The sequence below is a fragment of the Anser anser genome (genome assembly GCF_964211835.1).
Source record: "Anser anser genome assembly, chromosome: 1".
In the NCBI taxonomy this organism is placed as follows: Eukaryota; Metazoa; Chordata; class Aves; order Anseriformes; family Anatidae; genus Anser; species Anser anser.
Window position 1 is genome coordinate 198,662,490 of NC_139720.1, and position 16,545 is coordinate 198,679,034.

At 35.2% G+C, this 16,545-nt stretch overlaps 1 protein-coding gene across 4 annotated transcripts in view; it reads right to left on the reverse strand.

Annotated features, from left to right (window-relative positions):
• The window catches only part of CNTN5 (contactin 5), a 677,796-nt gene that overhangs the window by 118,172 nt on the left and 543,079 nt on the right, over positions 1-16,545 (reverse strand). For all 4 annotated transcript variants that reach the window (XM_083820927.1, XM_083820925.1, XM_083820928.1 and 1 more), the window contains 2 exons: positions 15,238-15,367; positions 12,782-12,932 (listed from right to left, as the gene is read on the reverse strand). In XM_083820927.1, the coding sequence (XP_083677053.1) occupies positions 12,782-12,932; positions 15,238-15,367 (281 nt within the window). The remainder of the gene's footprint in view (positions 1-12,781; positions 12,933-15,237; positions 15,368-16,545) is intronic.

Genomic DNA, 16,545 nt, shown 5'->3' on the forward strand with positions numbered 1-16,545 from the left:
TGGCATCATTAGTAAAGGATATAAGTACCTATTCACAGTAAGAAGGTATCAGAGATGCAGGAAGGAAACTTTGAAAAATTTCTGATAAAATCAGTAGAAAAGTAAAGGTGTTTCAAAGTTGTATGTTACTATATCAGGAAAATAGAAGTTGCTGATGTGTTAAAGAAATTTGGGGATGTTAATTTTCTGAGGCACTGAGATAAAGAATTATCAAGATATAGGCCGAGATTATTTGTAGATTCATTTGAACTTTCTCCAGCCTGAAAACTACTTTTACATTTTTTGGGGGGATTGGAGGGCCCTGTCTTTTCATTTTTACTGGACAAGAAGCTTTGAAGAAAGAGTCATTGTTTTTTGGAGTATGGTGACTTTCCAGCCAAGTTACACAAAACTTTTTCTGTTCTAAGGTAATAAAACTAATAAACATGGAGAGCTAATATATATGGATACATGGATAAAAGGAGTTTTTTAATATATATAAAAAAATCATATTATCCCTAAGTACCTGTTGTTTGTTCTATAAATGAGCAGACAACTTCTACACGAGAAGATGTTCTTGCAGTTACTTAGCTGCTGAACATGTTGAATAGTAAAACAAACAAACAAACAAACAAATAAAAAACCTTCGAGGAACAAAAGGAAGATATCAAATGGCAAAAATATAATGAGAAAAAATTTATGATGAATAAACATTCATTAAACAGTCAAAAGTCCAAGCAAGTTTCCTTTGAATATTTGTAGCTGTTGTTGCTGAAGAATCAGTAAGGCATAGATCTGAGAATGTTGAAAGAGATGGTTCCTACTAAAATAGGAAAAAGGGGAACTGAAAGGTCTTTCTGTTCAATGGTTTGAGAACTTTATAAAAATGAAAGGCTTTTGGAAGTTACATCAAACATTTAGCAGCTTCAGAAGGTGCATTTGCTGATTCCTACAGAATCGTATTCCTATCGTACCATATCACCTTATTATATTGGTAAAATACCATTATCACTTTCCAACAACATTAGACTACGTAATAAGGGAATTTTATGCATTGTGACCTTAAATCGCTATATATGAAAATAACACACTGTTCTCATAGGTCTTTCTGAATTTTTAACTAGAAACTGTAAAGTTTTAATCCTTTAAGGATGTTTCAATGGCTTTAACATAGTTAATTTAATGACACCATGGTATAATTTAAATCATACAATTCCCAGCTTTAGGCTGATTATGTCTGCTGTGAACATAGGCTAAGAGATAATAGCCAATGAGGATAATACAAAAAGCATATTATGAATGTGTACAGAGACAGCAGGCTATGGTGACAGGGAAGAATAAAAAGCATAGCATTCATTATATTAGGTCCAGTGAATTGGTGCAGATATTAATGTTGCTGCTGGTTTTCACAATTTGTTTTTAACAATCTGATAAAGGTGACATAATAATTATTTTGGAAGTTATTAATTGTTAAAGTTTAGAAACAGAAGCTACAGAAATAATTTACAAAAGGATTTTGCAAGAGAAAAGTGGAATGGAAGGGCAAAGCTTATGGATGCTCATTAAAAGGCTTCACAAATATGAAATGCTTCAGTTTGCTCTTACTAAAATGTTCTCTTTTGTCAAGGCTAGCCTAATAAGTGTCTTAGTACATGTTTAACCTTGCTGTGTGCATTAGACTTATGATTCTTTTATACCTGTCATTCCTTTCACTTACTTGCTGTATACAGCCACTGAAAGGAACCTGAAAAATTCAGGAATCTCAGATATGTATGTAGAAAATACATACAATGGAAGTCATTAACTTCAGTGGAATCTTTTTTTCACTAATGCTAGTAATTTGATGCGGCCAAATAGATTTATACACAACTAGATCATATTAGAAATAGTTTCTTTCACATTGTTAAATGTGTTTATAATTTACAAACAGTGATGGATCATTTCTGTTATTGGTTTTCATAAATATCCTATTTTGAAATTCTTGCCTCCTCTCTATCATTTATAAAGGAGAAACATTTAATCTGAAGTTCTTTTGAATTAACACCTTGCTCAAAAAGAATATGAGATTTATAGTGTTAAAGACAAGGAATGCAACTCATAATCAGAAATAGTGTGATAACTGATTTGTGATATTAATTGCCATATTACTTGAATAAATGAATACCTTGGGTTTGTTTATAGAGAAATTGGTATAAAATTTTCAGGTAGAACTGTGATGTTGTCCTGGTTTCTGCTAGGATAGAGTTAATTTTCCTCCTAGTAGCTGGTAGGGTGCTGTGTTTGGGATTTAGGATGAGAATAATGTCGATAACACACTGACTTCCTAATTGTTGCAGAGTAGTACTTACACTAAGCCAAGGACTTTTCAGCTTCTTACACTGTCCTGCAAGCTGGGGGATGCAGCAGGAGCTGGGAGGGGACAGACCCAGGACAGCTGACCCAAACTGGCCAAAGGGGTATTCCATACCATCTGATGTCATGCTGAATAATTAATATGGGGGGCTGGCCGCGGTGGGGGGACCGGCTGCTCAGGAATAGGCTGGGCATCGGTCAGTGGGTGGTGAGTAATTGCATTGTGCATCACTTGTTTGTACATATTATTATTATTATTATCCTTTCTTTTCTGTCCTAATAAACTGTCTTTATCTCAATCCACAGGTTTTCATTTCTTTCTAATCATCTCCCCCCATCATGCACCACAAATTCATTTTAAATATTGAAATTTAATAAAATAAATTTAATTCTGTAGCTAGTATTATATTTACAGCAAACATCACTGAATCTTGATGGAATAAGTGATAATGTTTTGAAAAGATCTTTGATTTATGACAGATAAGGAAAAATATTCCTTGTGAAGTTGACTTTCTGGTTCAAAATGAATTTTAGCAGACCATGAGAATAAAATCTTTATCTGCAGTCACCACACAGATCATGGATGCTGACTAATAGACCTAAGGGCATGTTGAACTACACTTAACATGCACTTCAGCTGTGTACAGTGCTATAAGAAAAATATGTACTCAAATTGTACCTTCCTATTTTGGAGCCTGACAAGATTTCTCAGTCTAAATAATCTAGGTTCATTTCACAAATTTCCCAACATGCCTTGGGAATTTCTTCTTTAACATTCTGGGTTTCTTCATAAATTAAAAACAGACCCATGCCTACAGATATTTTATTGCTATAAGGTAACATGTCCCTGAGCCACAGAAATTATTATTTATGTTGTAACTATTTCAGTATATAATGCCCAGATATTCTGAATGAGGTAAGACTCATATGCTGTACAACTAAATAGGCATACACTTCCCATATACTGAAGCCAGTTTTCACATAACTGTTTCCATCCTATTGTACTGGGTTTACGTGGCAACGTTTTGGTAGCTGGGGGCCATACGGGTAGCTTCTGTGAAAAGAATCCAGATAAGGGCCCCACCGCTGGCCAGAGCCAGGCCAATAAGCAATGTTATTTGTGCCTCTGTGAGAGCATATTTAAGAAAGGGAAAAACAAAAACAAAAACAAACAAACCGAAACAAACAAACAAGCCAAAACAACCAAACCAAACCAAACAAACGACAACAAAAACAACAACAAAAACAACAACAAAAACTGTTGTGGAACAGCAGCTGGGAGAGAGAGAGGAGTGAGAAACAGCCTTGAAGACACCAAGGTCAGTGAAGGAATGGGAGGAGATGCTCCAGGCACGCAGCACAAGTTCCCCTGCGGCCTGTGGAGAGGCCCCTGATGGAGCAGGCTGTCCCCCTGCAGCCCATGGGTCCCACACGGAGCAGATCTCCACGCTGCAGCCCGTGGAGGAGCCCCCGGTGGAGCAGGTGGATGTGGCCTGGAGGAGGCTGCGGCCCATGGAGAGCCCCCACAGGAGCAGGCCCCGGGCCGGAGCTGCAGCCCGTGGAGAGGAGCCCACGCAGGAGCAGGGGGTCTGGGGGGAGCTGCCGCCCGTGGGGGACCCGTGCTGGAGCAGTTTGCTCCTGGGGGATGGACCCCGTGGTACGGAGCTATGTGGGAGCAGTTCTTGAAGAGCTGCAGCCTGTGGGTAGTCCCCGCAGGCTCAGTTTGGGAAGGACGGCATCCCGTGGGAGGGACCCCATGTGGAGCTGGGGCACAGAGTGACCATGAAGGAGTTACAGACTGACCACAACCCCCCTTCCCCCGTTCCCCTGTGCTGTTTAGGGGGAGGAGGTGGAAGAGGATAGATGGGGGGAAGGGGGTTTTTGGTTTCTTTCCTCTGTTTCTCACTTCTCTAGCTTGTTAGTAATAGGCAATAAATCTTACTATCTCCCTACTCTGAGTCTGTTTTTCCTGTCACGATAATTGTTGAGTGATCTCCCTGTCCTTATCTCAACCCTTGAGCCCTTTTCAACACTTTTTCTCCCCTTTTCCCTTTGAGGAGAGGTAGTGAGAGAGCAGCTGTGTTGGAGCTTGGTTGCCCACCCGAGTAAAACCATCATAGTTATTAAATGCTGTTAGCTTTTAAAACATAGCAGCAGAACATGGACAGCCCAGAAGGAATGGCTTTTGGCCTGCACAAACTCCTAAAGTGCCTAAGGACTACTTGGGGAGAGCTACTTGATGCAAACTAAATTCAAGCCAGAGACTTAACAGCATAGCTGATTGCATCCCAGTGTAATCCCAGACAACCTTACAAGGCAGCTTTTAATTTACTTGTATAGATAAATCATCTGCCCCAATTAGTGTACAGCACAAGAAAGTGTGAGAAGCTTTGTATGCTATCCTGGACACTCCTATGTTGTGAGCACCTGTCCATGGTCCATGGCCATTTGCTCTAATCCCTCCTGGGCTGCTCTGGCAAATGCATTTCTGCATCTGAGTGACCAGCCAACAAGAGAAATGATCTGGGAGAAAAAAATAGCCCTGATAAAATAAGAGGAACTATTTCTCAACTGGATCAGGTCCCTAAATCTTTCCATTGTAAAGCAACAGGCCTGAGAAGAGGGAAGGGAAATCCAGCAATGTAACTTTGCCACTGAAACCAGATCTGAATGCATTCATGGAAAAAGAAAAGCAAGTCTCTTGCCTAAGGTCCACAAAGCAGGAAATATTCCAGGTATGATGTGCACTGGTTTGTTTCTTTACTCATGTTCTCTGCTTTTTTCTGTATTTTGGAAATTATGACGGAGATCCTTATGATCTTCTGACATTCCTTCTGCAGAAATAGTTTCCTTGACTAGTATGATTTTATTCTCTTTAATGAGTGAGATAATTAGGGATTTTACATCAGAATCAGACTTGTTTAGGAGCATGACCAAAATCATTGTATTATCAAAATTTGTATTGTACAATAAGATTAATTAGTGAACAGTGTGGCTTTTGAACAAAGATCCTTACTTTGTGAAGGGGTGATCTTGCCATTTGTTTTTACTGTTTAGTCAAGGTTATCATTGTTTCCCTTTTCTACTCTATAACCGTATCTCTAATTCCCATTATGAGCCTGTCACAGCTAAATTAGACCATGATTTATTCAAAAAGTGCAAAGAAGTGACTTGCAGAACTCTCACAGGAAGAGAGGACTTTCTGTCATGAAGTTTCTCTTTCTTAACGTCCTCAGCATTTTCTCTCTTCACTACTTTCTGATCATTAAAGTGCCACTTGGGAATCTGGGGATCAGCTGGTGGCATGAAGTTAAGTGTTTAAATTCCCAAGAATTTTAGATGCAGTCTCTATTAAGGACAAATTATGCTGAATGTCACAGTCTGAAGAGCCTTAAGCAAAGAAAAACCTTTAAGCAACTGATGACTTGTCATTCTGCCTGTGTGGTGCACAAACAGACAACCATTTATAACAACAGCAGAGAAATGAATCCTAGTTAGAATCAGAATTTATGAACTGTTTGTTCAACTGGTAATTAGTTGAGCTGTTTAAACAGATATTAAAGTCACATATAGTACATGAAATATCTGGTGATTGTTAGCAACTTAAAAAGGTCTTCAGCAAGGCTATGGGGTATATCCACACTTCTGTAAAATAAATAAAACAAAAATAAAATAAAGCAATTGAATAGAAATACTGAAAAGCAAGGTCACACAGGGTGGGACTTAGCTCCTTGAGTTTTACTGTCTAGTCTTGTTGTAGGTGTCTGAAGTGGTCCAAAACTTCCACGAGTGCTTGATGGATATTTCAGAGTAATTATGAGAGTCTTGCACTCTGCTGACACAGCAGATGGAAACCAGGGGGCAATATTGTAAGGCACCCCAAAGGAACTGCATGCCTGCTTTACACAATTAAATCCCATTTGAACTGAGCCTTGGTAGGATATGGTGGAACATTCCTTCAAACATCAACCCTAGTAGTGAGGAACAGAATGTTTTTCTAAAATAATATTTGCTTCAATGCACTGTTATACATACAATAACACACACTTTTGTATTAGGATCAACCATTATTTCCCTAAGAACAGACAGCAAGTGCCTAAATAGCTCTATAGCAGTATCTCAAGTACTATATTAATATGAAATAACAGGAACTGTCAACCTGAATACCATTTCTGGGAAAAAAGACTGGGATGTTTCCGTTCAGGGAAGTCATTTAGGATCTTGTAGATAACAATTTCCTTGTAAATAACCATTTCCTCGTAGATAACCACAGAATTTGTTTGGTAGCCTATGGAAAATACTGTTTGCTAAACTGACTGAAACTTATCAGTGCCCATTTTCTTTCTATATTATGCTGGGAACACAAAGTAAAATCTAACTGCTTAATATTCTGCTGAAGGAGTTGATTAAATCTGAAGATTTTATTAAAAGGAAAAAAAATGGTGTTTCACCATAAAGTGAAAAGATAGTAGACTGAGCTCCTGTGCTCTGTGTGACTTATCACACAGATACAGGAAAGCTTGTGCCAGATATCATCTGAGACTGATGCAACTTAGGTTTCAATAGACAAACTGAGTACTTTTCTACCTGTTTTACATATATACTTTCTTTCGCTGTCACAGTGCAGAGTTTTCAGATTAAGCAAATGTTACATACCACAGTTAGATGGAACTGAAGTTATTTTGGAATGCTACCACAATGATAGGGAAGAAAGCCTATAATATATACCTCTATTACATACAAATACAAGTACGTATTCGAAAACAATGCAACACATACTAAGAAAAGCACTTTTTAAAATTAAATACAATTTTCACCTACAAACTCAAAACCTTTGTCTTGTTTCAGCTCTGAAACACCCTTCTTTTTCTTTCCTCCTTTTTTTTTTTTCCCTAATAATTGCACTATAAACCTATCAAAAACGGGAACTTGGAAAGGAAACATTGACAGATCCTTAAATACAGTAGAACAAAGAGTAGAACTGTAATAAGAACCTGTCAAAACTGAAAATGAAGGAGTCTGAGAGACCAGAAGAATATAAAAACATGTCAATTTCTAAGTTTTTGAATGATGGTGTTTTTAGATTTAAGTGCTCTATGTGTTTCCACTAATTGCATAGCAAAGGGTGACAGAAAAGATATCTAGGCATACAGGACAACTATTTCTGTAGTTTAAAGATTTTAGTATTAACCTGAACGTAGGTATAATGAAATCATCTCGGGCTTCTCTGCCTCTCTGTCTAGCCACACTGTAGCAATCCTGTATTAGTTTTTGGAATTTAATATCACAATACAAGATCTCTTTCTTGTAATAGTTTTCTGCAAGCTTGTTCTGCCATGTGAAGGGGAAAGTGTTGAATGGGTTATAAGAAAGCAAGGACTAAATAAATGCAGATCTATAGTACCAATGCAATGTATAGACATTGTTTTTCTTTTTTCTTTTCTTTTTCCTTTCCTTTCCTTTCCTTTCCTTTCCTTTCCTTTCCTTTCCTTTCCTTTCCTTTCCTTTCCTTTCCTTTCCTTTCCTTTCCTTTCCTTTCCTTTCCTTTCCTTTCCTTTCCTTTCCTTTCCTTTCCTTTCCTTTCCTTTCCTTTCCTTTCCTTTCCTTTCCTTTCCTTTCCTTTCCTTTCCTTTCCTTTCCTTTCCTTTCCTTTCCTTTCCTTTCCTTTCCTTTCCTTTCCTTTCCTTTCCTTTCCTTTCCTTTCCTTTCCTTTCCTTTCCTTTCCTTTCCTTTCCTTTCCTTTCCTTTCCTTTCCTTTTCCTTTCTTTTCCTTTCTTTTCCTTTCTTTTCCTTTCTTTTCCTTTCTTTTCCTTTCTTTTCCTTTCCTTTCCTTTCTTTTCCTTTCTTTTCCTTTCTTTTCCTTTCTTTTCTTTTCTTTTCTTTTCTTTTCTTTTCTTTTCTTTTCTTTTCTTTTCTTTTCTTTTCTTTTCTTTTCTTTTCTTTTCTTTTCTTTTCTTTTCTTTTCTTTTCTTTTCTTTTCTTTTCTTTTCTTTTCTTTTCTTTTCTTTTCTTTTCTTTTCTTTTCTTTTCTTTTCTTTTCTTTTCTTTCTTTTCTTTTCTTTCTTTTCTTCTTTTTTTTTGATAAAATGAGATATATAAGAAACATTGACAAAATAAACATTATTATTTGCAAAGACAAAGTAACATTATTTTGAGACAAAAAGGCACAAAAAAGAAATAAAGCAGCACAAAATGTGAACAGTAGAAATCATGCTTCCTCAGTTTGTTGGTTGACTTGTTCAATTTTTTATTTCTCAGTGAGCTGAATGGACAAAAAATAATAGAGACTGAACAGAACTCTTTGCACTGCTGGAGTGGTTTTGAGTGATTTGTTTTAACTATAATTAATGGACATGTAATAGAAATAATGAGCTTGAGCAAAAATTCAATATAAGAATATTCTTCGATAAGAAGAATATTTCAGATGTAGAAGAAAGAACAAAAACAGATGAAACAAAGATTTATAATGCTTTTTAACATCTATGACTCCCCAAGCGTATCTGTTGAAACATCAGCTGTAGTTGCTACTATAAGTTAATCTACACAAGAAAGTTAGGTGGCCTTAAGAAAGTGATAAAACAGAGATCACAGTATTAGCTCACAAAAATTTATACAGTAATATATCATTAGAAAATACCAGTTTTTTATGGAAGCCTGAACAGAGAAATTGAAATAATTTATAAAAACAAACAAAAACAAATGTTTGTTTAGAATCTAATTGTCATTATTAGCATTACTCATGATTTGTACAGAAGAAATGACAGTAAATTCAGCAAATTCCAGTCTATTCTATTGTTTACTATCTACATAAAATAATCTGATGAAATATATATATATATATTTCTTCCTTTCTTGTAGCTTTATATATAAGTTAAAGAACTTTAAATTAGAAACAGACACTGATTTAAATAGTCTGGATCTGGGTCTTGTTTAGAACTTGATGCTAAAATAGTAAATGAGGGTTTGATTACTTATGAGGGTTTGATTGGTTATCTGATTGGAATTCTTCAGAAACATCACAAAAAAGGTTTGTTGTTTCACCAAACTCTTGCACTAATTGTTCCTATCTAGTACCTAAATCAAAGTTCCAACCAAACATTTTATTACAAATCAAAGAATAAACTTGTTTTTCAGACTTGGATCCGAACACCATTCTCTTTTTTGTAAAACCAAAACTTCTAATGAACTAAAAGATTCAGAAGTTCTTTACCAAATTCTTATGGACTAAAAAGCTCATCATATCAATAACGTGAGTATGCATTATCACAGATTACTACAAATGACATGCAGCCTTCTATCAGCCTATGAGACAATAAATTCTAGAGAAACTTGGTGAGTAAAGATATGTAAAAAAATTAATTATTGTCAGATGACTAATGAAAATATGCAGATTAAATAGTCTACCAACACACTGCTGCTGTTCTCTGGTGTGTTCCAGTTTCAAACAAGAAAGTATAACAATAGTTTTTTCTTTTTCTTCTCTTAACTTTAAAGCAAAAATACTGATGAATTCATGTTTTTATGAATGTTTTTATGACTCACCAAGAAAGATGTGATATGAAACAGATTTGGGTTTTATGTATAGTTCCTCTTGAATGCTGATAGTGTCCATTAAATACCCCGTATAATCAAGTTTCACTGACTATGCCCCGTTCTTTGAGAGTTTTACTTTCCTGAATAGTAGATCTCTAATAAAAAAATATTTTATTTTATTAAAATGTGGCTCTTGCAGAAGGTTTTGATCTTTAAATCAGGTTCATATAATGAATTGTGCCTATTCTTTGTTGACTATTTATCTTTCCATAGGAGCAAATTCATTACATTTAAAACATTTAGCAGACTGTAGCACTCAGATTTATACTTTTTGTCAGCAAATAATTATGAATATCCTACTTTTCTACTTTATTCTATAGCCTTGCAACTCATTTAAAAAACAGTTCAAAAGATCTGTTCTATCTACTAGTACTTTCTAAGTGATCTCACTACTCAAAATAATGGCTGTTCACCAGGGAAAGCAAACCTAGCACAGGTAGACAAAGAATATGAAGAGCCTGGGTTGAATAATTAGTTCATATGTAAAACACGCCAAAAGATGGAACTCATGATGACTCCTTCCACAGTTACCTTGCCAAGTGAGAGACTTTAACTTTTTGTATGAACCTGGAACATTTAAGGCTTTCAGACTGCATTCAGTTCCAGTAGGTAGGGTCAAGGTCTGACTTCAGTGATAAATGTGCCCATCCATGAGTTCTGCAGGCACAAACTCAGTCTTCTGCAAAGTTACAAACTGAAATGTCACATGAAGTATTTTTGTCAGCTAGTCAAGTTGATTTCCTCTTTCCTGTAGAGGGGAAGCTCTCATTGGTATTGTTTTTGTTGTTGGTGGTGGTTGTTTTTTGTTGTTGTTTTGTTTAGTTTCTTACAGATGTAGCTACGTGATGCAAATTCCTTTTCCAGACTGGTAGACTTGGTAAAAGCAAACAGAATGTGTTCTACCAGCACTCCATAGATGATGAAAAAGCTATAGAAGAAAAATCATATTGGGCTGAGCTCTTCTTGCTTTCGTTATTATTTAACCAGAATGTTAGTGTTGCTCTGTACTTTTTTTTTTTTTTTTTTAAATCTTTGATGGACTAACATTCTATGTAAACTCATCACATGACAATTCCATGACATCTCCACATGACAATTCAGTTATTGCTGGAATTTGTATCAGCTATCTCTGAAGAAAACCCATTGTAACATACATAAACATGTTCCTCAAAATATGTCAGATTTTTCCTTTTTTTCCCCCCCAAGCTTTTACACACTTCTCTTCCAGTGGTTCCTTCTCAGAGTGCCTACAACATGGAAACACAGATTCTAACTCTACTGATTTACACTTACCTTCCCCAAATCATGATAGCTTTCTTCATCTCTTCAAACAGATTCTATTATTGTGTGAGGAATACTGTATATAGAGGCAGAACAGAGTTCCCTTGAAACAGATATTTTCCCCCAAGATACATAATAGATGTTGGTGAATTGCTCTGAATGACACAAAGTGTTCCTTGAATAGCTGACTAAAAGCTAAATAGAAATCAAACCAAATCTTTCAAATATTTGAAACAATTCAGCTATCTCTTTTAATCTTCCATATTTCATCATTTCCTGCTCCTGGCTCTGCCAAAATAAACAAGTATCAAAAGCTGCAAATACCAAAAATGTAGCTCCAGGTTTCAGCTTTATGATATTTTAATTTCAGAGTTAGGCTAAGTTTGGGCAGAAAAGGGGTAATTACCAAAATGCTATACTGACCATTAATTAAAAAGATGATTTACATGTGTTGGTCAGAGAAGCCATAATGAGTTTTGTGCAAATGAGAGGAACAGGTCGCATAGTGAAAACTACATAACTACAGCATTAAAGACATCATGGAATATTTTATATTAACATCTTTGTAGCTATCGTTCTATCATGCCTTATCAGTATGTAGAATTCAGATCTGTCAATAAAATGGTTTATATAATGCAGTTTCACTCTGCTTCCCCCAAGAGACAATATGACATGAGAGGTTACCCATTTTTTCCTTTTGAAAACCAAAAAAGTAGCATGACACGAAAATAAAACTCACCTGAATGAAATGCCTTTTGCAGCTAACAAGGAGAGATGCACTCTATTGCTCTCATCAGTATTGCACAAATGAACAAAAAGGCCTTGCTTTTATCTTTTTGACTAATGCCACACAAGTAAGTTTAATTGGTTCATTCGCATACATTACCAGAAGGAAGATAAGATCGCTGTGTGTACTTAAAGACCATGTGTAGGCTGGCAAAACTATTCTAGTGCACAGATATCCAATCCTGTAAAGTGCAATTACAACTGGCATTTAACCTGCAGTGCTTAAACTACCTTTAATGTACAGAGATGGACAGAGCTTATTTAATCAAACATATTCTGTTAAACAGATGTGCTGCTGAGTACAGAAATTACTTGTATTAATAAATCTTGTAATGGAATCACATTTTTCTTCACTGAATCATTTTAAAACTGTTCTTAGACAGACTTCCAATATGACCAAGCTGCCAATCTGCCTTATTAAAAGAATTTAAATGAATAAGCATATTTGATATTTTATGCAGCCCTGACTACCTCAGCCTGCATACTTTTAATACCCTCAAACACAACACGTATAGTACCTCTACAGTGTAACTTAAGCATTTTTAAATGAGTAATGTGAAATAGAGGAAAAACAAACAAATTTCTTTTCATCTTCTGCATCTTTGAACTATTTTGAGTTTTCAGTATTGTGGAAACAATAAAGTCACTACTGTCAGACTAATTAGCTTGACAAAATTATGCCATAGCCATGCTTACATACACATGTTCTTGTCAATGGCTGTGTTTTCATTTAGTATCACAGAATCAGACATGCAAACACAATATTTAGTTTACCGAACAGGCTTCTGACCTCTTACTCTCCCTTAAAGCTTTGTCTCCTTTCTTCCAAGTGATAGTTGGCTTTGGAGAGGCTTGTGGCTTGCATTCAATGACAACTTCTTGGCCCTTGGTAATAATTATTGTTTTCCTCATTTGATTTAGTGGGAAAGTGGGAGCTGAAGCTGTTGAAAAGAAACATGTTTACACTACAGAGAACAATCACAGCTTTCCATTTCATTACATTTTAATAAAGTTTGGTTTAGGGGGCAGAATTTCTGTTTTTGGTTTGCAACTTATTGTACCACAGATTAGAATTTCACAAGATGTTTGAAACTGCAGCCAAGACTGGATGGTAGGCCTGTAATTTAATCAAGGTTAATAATTAGTGAGATGTCATCCATGTCAACATTCTGAAGTAAGATTGCTTGTGAAAACCAGTACCTTTAGAAACTGAATGCTACAGTTGATTTGGTTATACCTTTTCTAAAATTTTTGGATTTCTCTGGTAGCTTATTAGATGTAACTAGTTCAAAATGAAAAGAAGATTAAAATCCACAGCTATCCAAAATGCACTCTCTAGAGTTATTTCTTATAAAAAAAAATGTTACTTTTGGAACAATTTTGTTGCTTCCCTTTTTATTTTTTTTGTCTAAATGCTGGGGGTTGAAAAGTGAGAATTTATTAACAGAAGATATTTAGCCATATTTTGTTCTTAGTATTTCACTTTTCAAGAAGTCCCATTGATTGCAATAAAACAGCCAAGGTAATAAATATATCACAAAATATTACTAGTTATTGTAATTTCACAAGAAAGGACAATTGCAGGCATTGGATTGGGCTGTACAGGGAAGTGAAGTATTCCACATTCCTGGAGGTATTTGAGAGAAGTGTGAACATAGCACTAAAGGGACTTATGTTTAGATGGTTGGACTTAATAGTCTTGAAGATCTTTTCCAACCTGGATGATTCTATGATTCTATGTGATATTATTCATCTGTGTTTTTGTTAAAGCTGTTTTGCAAAAACAGAGATAACTGCCCTCATACCCCAAATATTTCAACTACATATATGACAACATACTTCACTGCCTATTTCCTAATGTTATTTTGGGTCATTTTCATGCCAGAGCTATTTCTGTGGACAATTTATTCTGCTCTTTTCCCTTCAATAATCCAGAAAATAAAACACAACTACTACTTTAATGCAACATTATGGTTAAAATTTAATGGGGGTACAATTTCAAAAGTGACAGAATGAAAGGCTGATTTTTTAATGGCAACATATAATGCCCATGGTCCGTGTTACAGAACATCAAAGAAATTGTACAACTACCTTATAAATTAGGTATAGTGAAAACAAAACAAAACAAAAAAACAGAGCAAGAGAACTTTGTAACCAACAGGGACCTCCTTGTTGACTGTATCTGAAATGACAAAGGAAAGTGATGGGAAATGTATAGCCACTAACTGTGTAATTTGTAGCTAGACAGAAATATTTCAAAGAGTTAACACTGAAATTTTAATGTTCGTCAACTAGGAAGTAGTGGAAATATACTACGTACTGCTTCAGAAAAGAACAAATTTTAGCTCAAATGTATTATATTATTTCAGTAACTTCAGCCTTATTATTTATTTACTGGGAATTTGCAAGAAGGATTCCCAGGTGCAGGTTTTGAAATTTTCCAGGCTTAAGCAGTGCAGAGACCTCTGATATGACCAGAGAGTTACTTTGTCAGAAACCTGTCTTCCAGCTGTACTACACTGGATTACAGAAAATAAGTCTCTTACAAGTTTGCCTCATTTATCAGAGTGTAATTCCTTTTACCACTGCTGTCCTGTTGTGTACTACCATGGTTTGCTTTATACAAAACTAGAGAGAGTTGTTAAGACATGCTACATATTTTTTCTTCATTAACTCCCATCCTCAACTTGCGAGTAATGAAAATTTTCCTACATTTTCTGAGAAACACTACATAGTATATTTGCTTTAACATGGGGTGATACTAGCTCAAATATACAGTTGCCAGTATTCAGTCAGACCTGGTGAATTTCTAGGAAATTTTCAAGTTTGTAGAAGTAACTTCATGCTTAATCACCTGTGAACAATGGCCCTTGTAGAAATAATAATTTAATTTAACAGAGATTAAAATGTCTAATAGTTCTCTAAGTTTCTCTCTTGCATTTATTTTTGAGGGAAAAAATATTTTCCATGTATTTTAATTGACATAGCCTTATATGAGAAATAGACACAAAATGTAACTGAGTCAGTAATTTACAAATGGAAACATTCAGTTACCAAAAGGACCTGTGCTGTCCTAGGCAATAAAATGCCCCATTAGAAATAACAAGAAAAAGGAACCCACTATTATCTGTTCTGCTAAGTTTGGACAGACAGAAGCCAGTCTTTATCATAAGAGGCCAAGAACAAATGCAATTATCAAACAGAAAAAAAGCAACAGTCTGTTCTTTTTTTTTTGATAATACTCACCTAAAATCTTCAGCTCAGCACTGGCATAAATGGTACCATACTTATTTTCTGCTAAGCACTGATACATTCCAGCATCTGAGACATTCACACTGTTGATCAGCAGTATGCCATTAACCATCTCGATCCTGCTCTGTAACGGAATAAAAAAAAACAGTTCCATAAAAGCAAACAGGTACTGGAAATTTGTTGGGCTATTAATTTTAGACAAAGAGACAAAAGACATTATTAAACTAAAATAAAACTGAGCAACAAACTTCCTTGGGCTTTTGTTATCTAAGAGATAACAAAACTAAAACAGGCCAGAAAAAATTCCACGAATATTTAAAAGGAAATATATTTCTAAATGCAAGTTCACTATCTCCTATGCTTGCTTTTGTCTCCTTGCTTATTTATATATTTGGTGCTATCACCCTTGTATGACTTTTAAAAACAGTTCATCCTGGTAACTAATGAGGCAAGAAGTGTGCTGTGGGTGGAAAATATCTGATGATCTTCATATCTCTGTCAAATATTTGGTCTCAGTCATGGCCCTATTTTATAAAAGTAGACATAAAAGATTGCTTGCGTGAGTAAGAGTGAAAGGATTTAGTTACCTTAAACATCAGAGCCAATTTCTTTTTTGAAATGTCCACTAGTATAAAATAATTAACACAGGTGGAAGAGAAGGGGCATTAATAGCTGTTTACGGAAAAAATGTACTTTATGGAACTGTATAAGGAATAATTTGAACTTCTATAAAACATCTCTAAGTTTCATTACTGCAGATGTTGTTGGTTTAGTTAAAAATTAGTAAAGAACAGATTGTTTGGAAATACAGAGGAAACTATGAATAAAAGTTCTCTCTGTCATAAACTCCTGTTTAAAATTAAATTTAATATGGAAATTTCAGAGCCTAGTGCAACTAATGATGTAGAAAATCAGAAAACCAAAAACTACAGATATTTACATTGCTTCAATTTCAGGACTCAAATGAATAAAGTAAAGGCATATAACCTTATTTTCAATGCCTCACAGCTTCAAAAATAAACTCTGTTTATGTTTCCTTTCTCATTGTTTGCATAATTGGTTGATGCTCACAGATAGAAGTGACATTCACTGGAAAGAAAGACATTTCATTTTTATATTTATAAATCCATTCCATGAATTCTTTAACAAATGGAGATGTTTTCTCCCAGCATTGAACAGTTTATTTTAATCCGAAAAAAAAAATGTTTGAAATAAATTTACAAAACTTTTCCTTAAATATTTTGAGACTATAAAAATGGAAAGGTGTTAGGCAAAAACAAACAAATGAACAAAAACCCCACA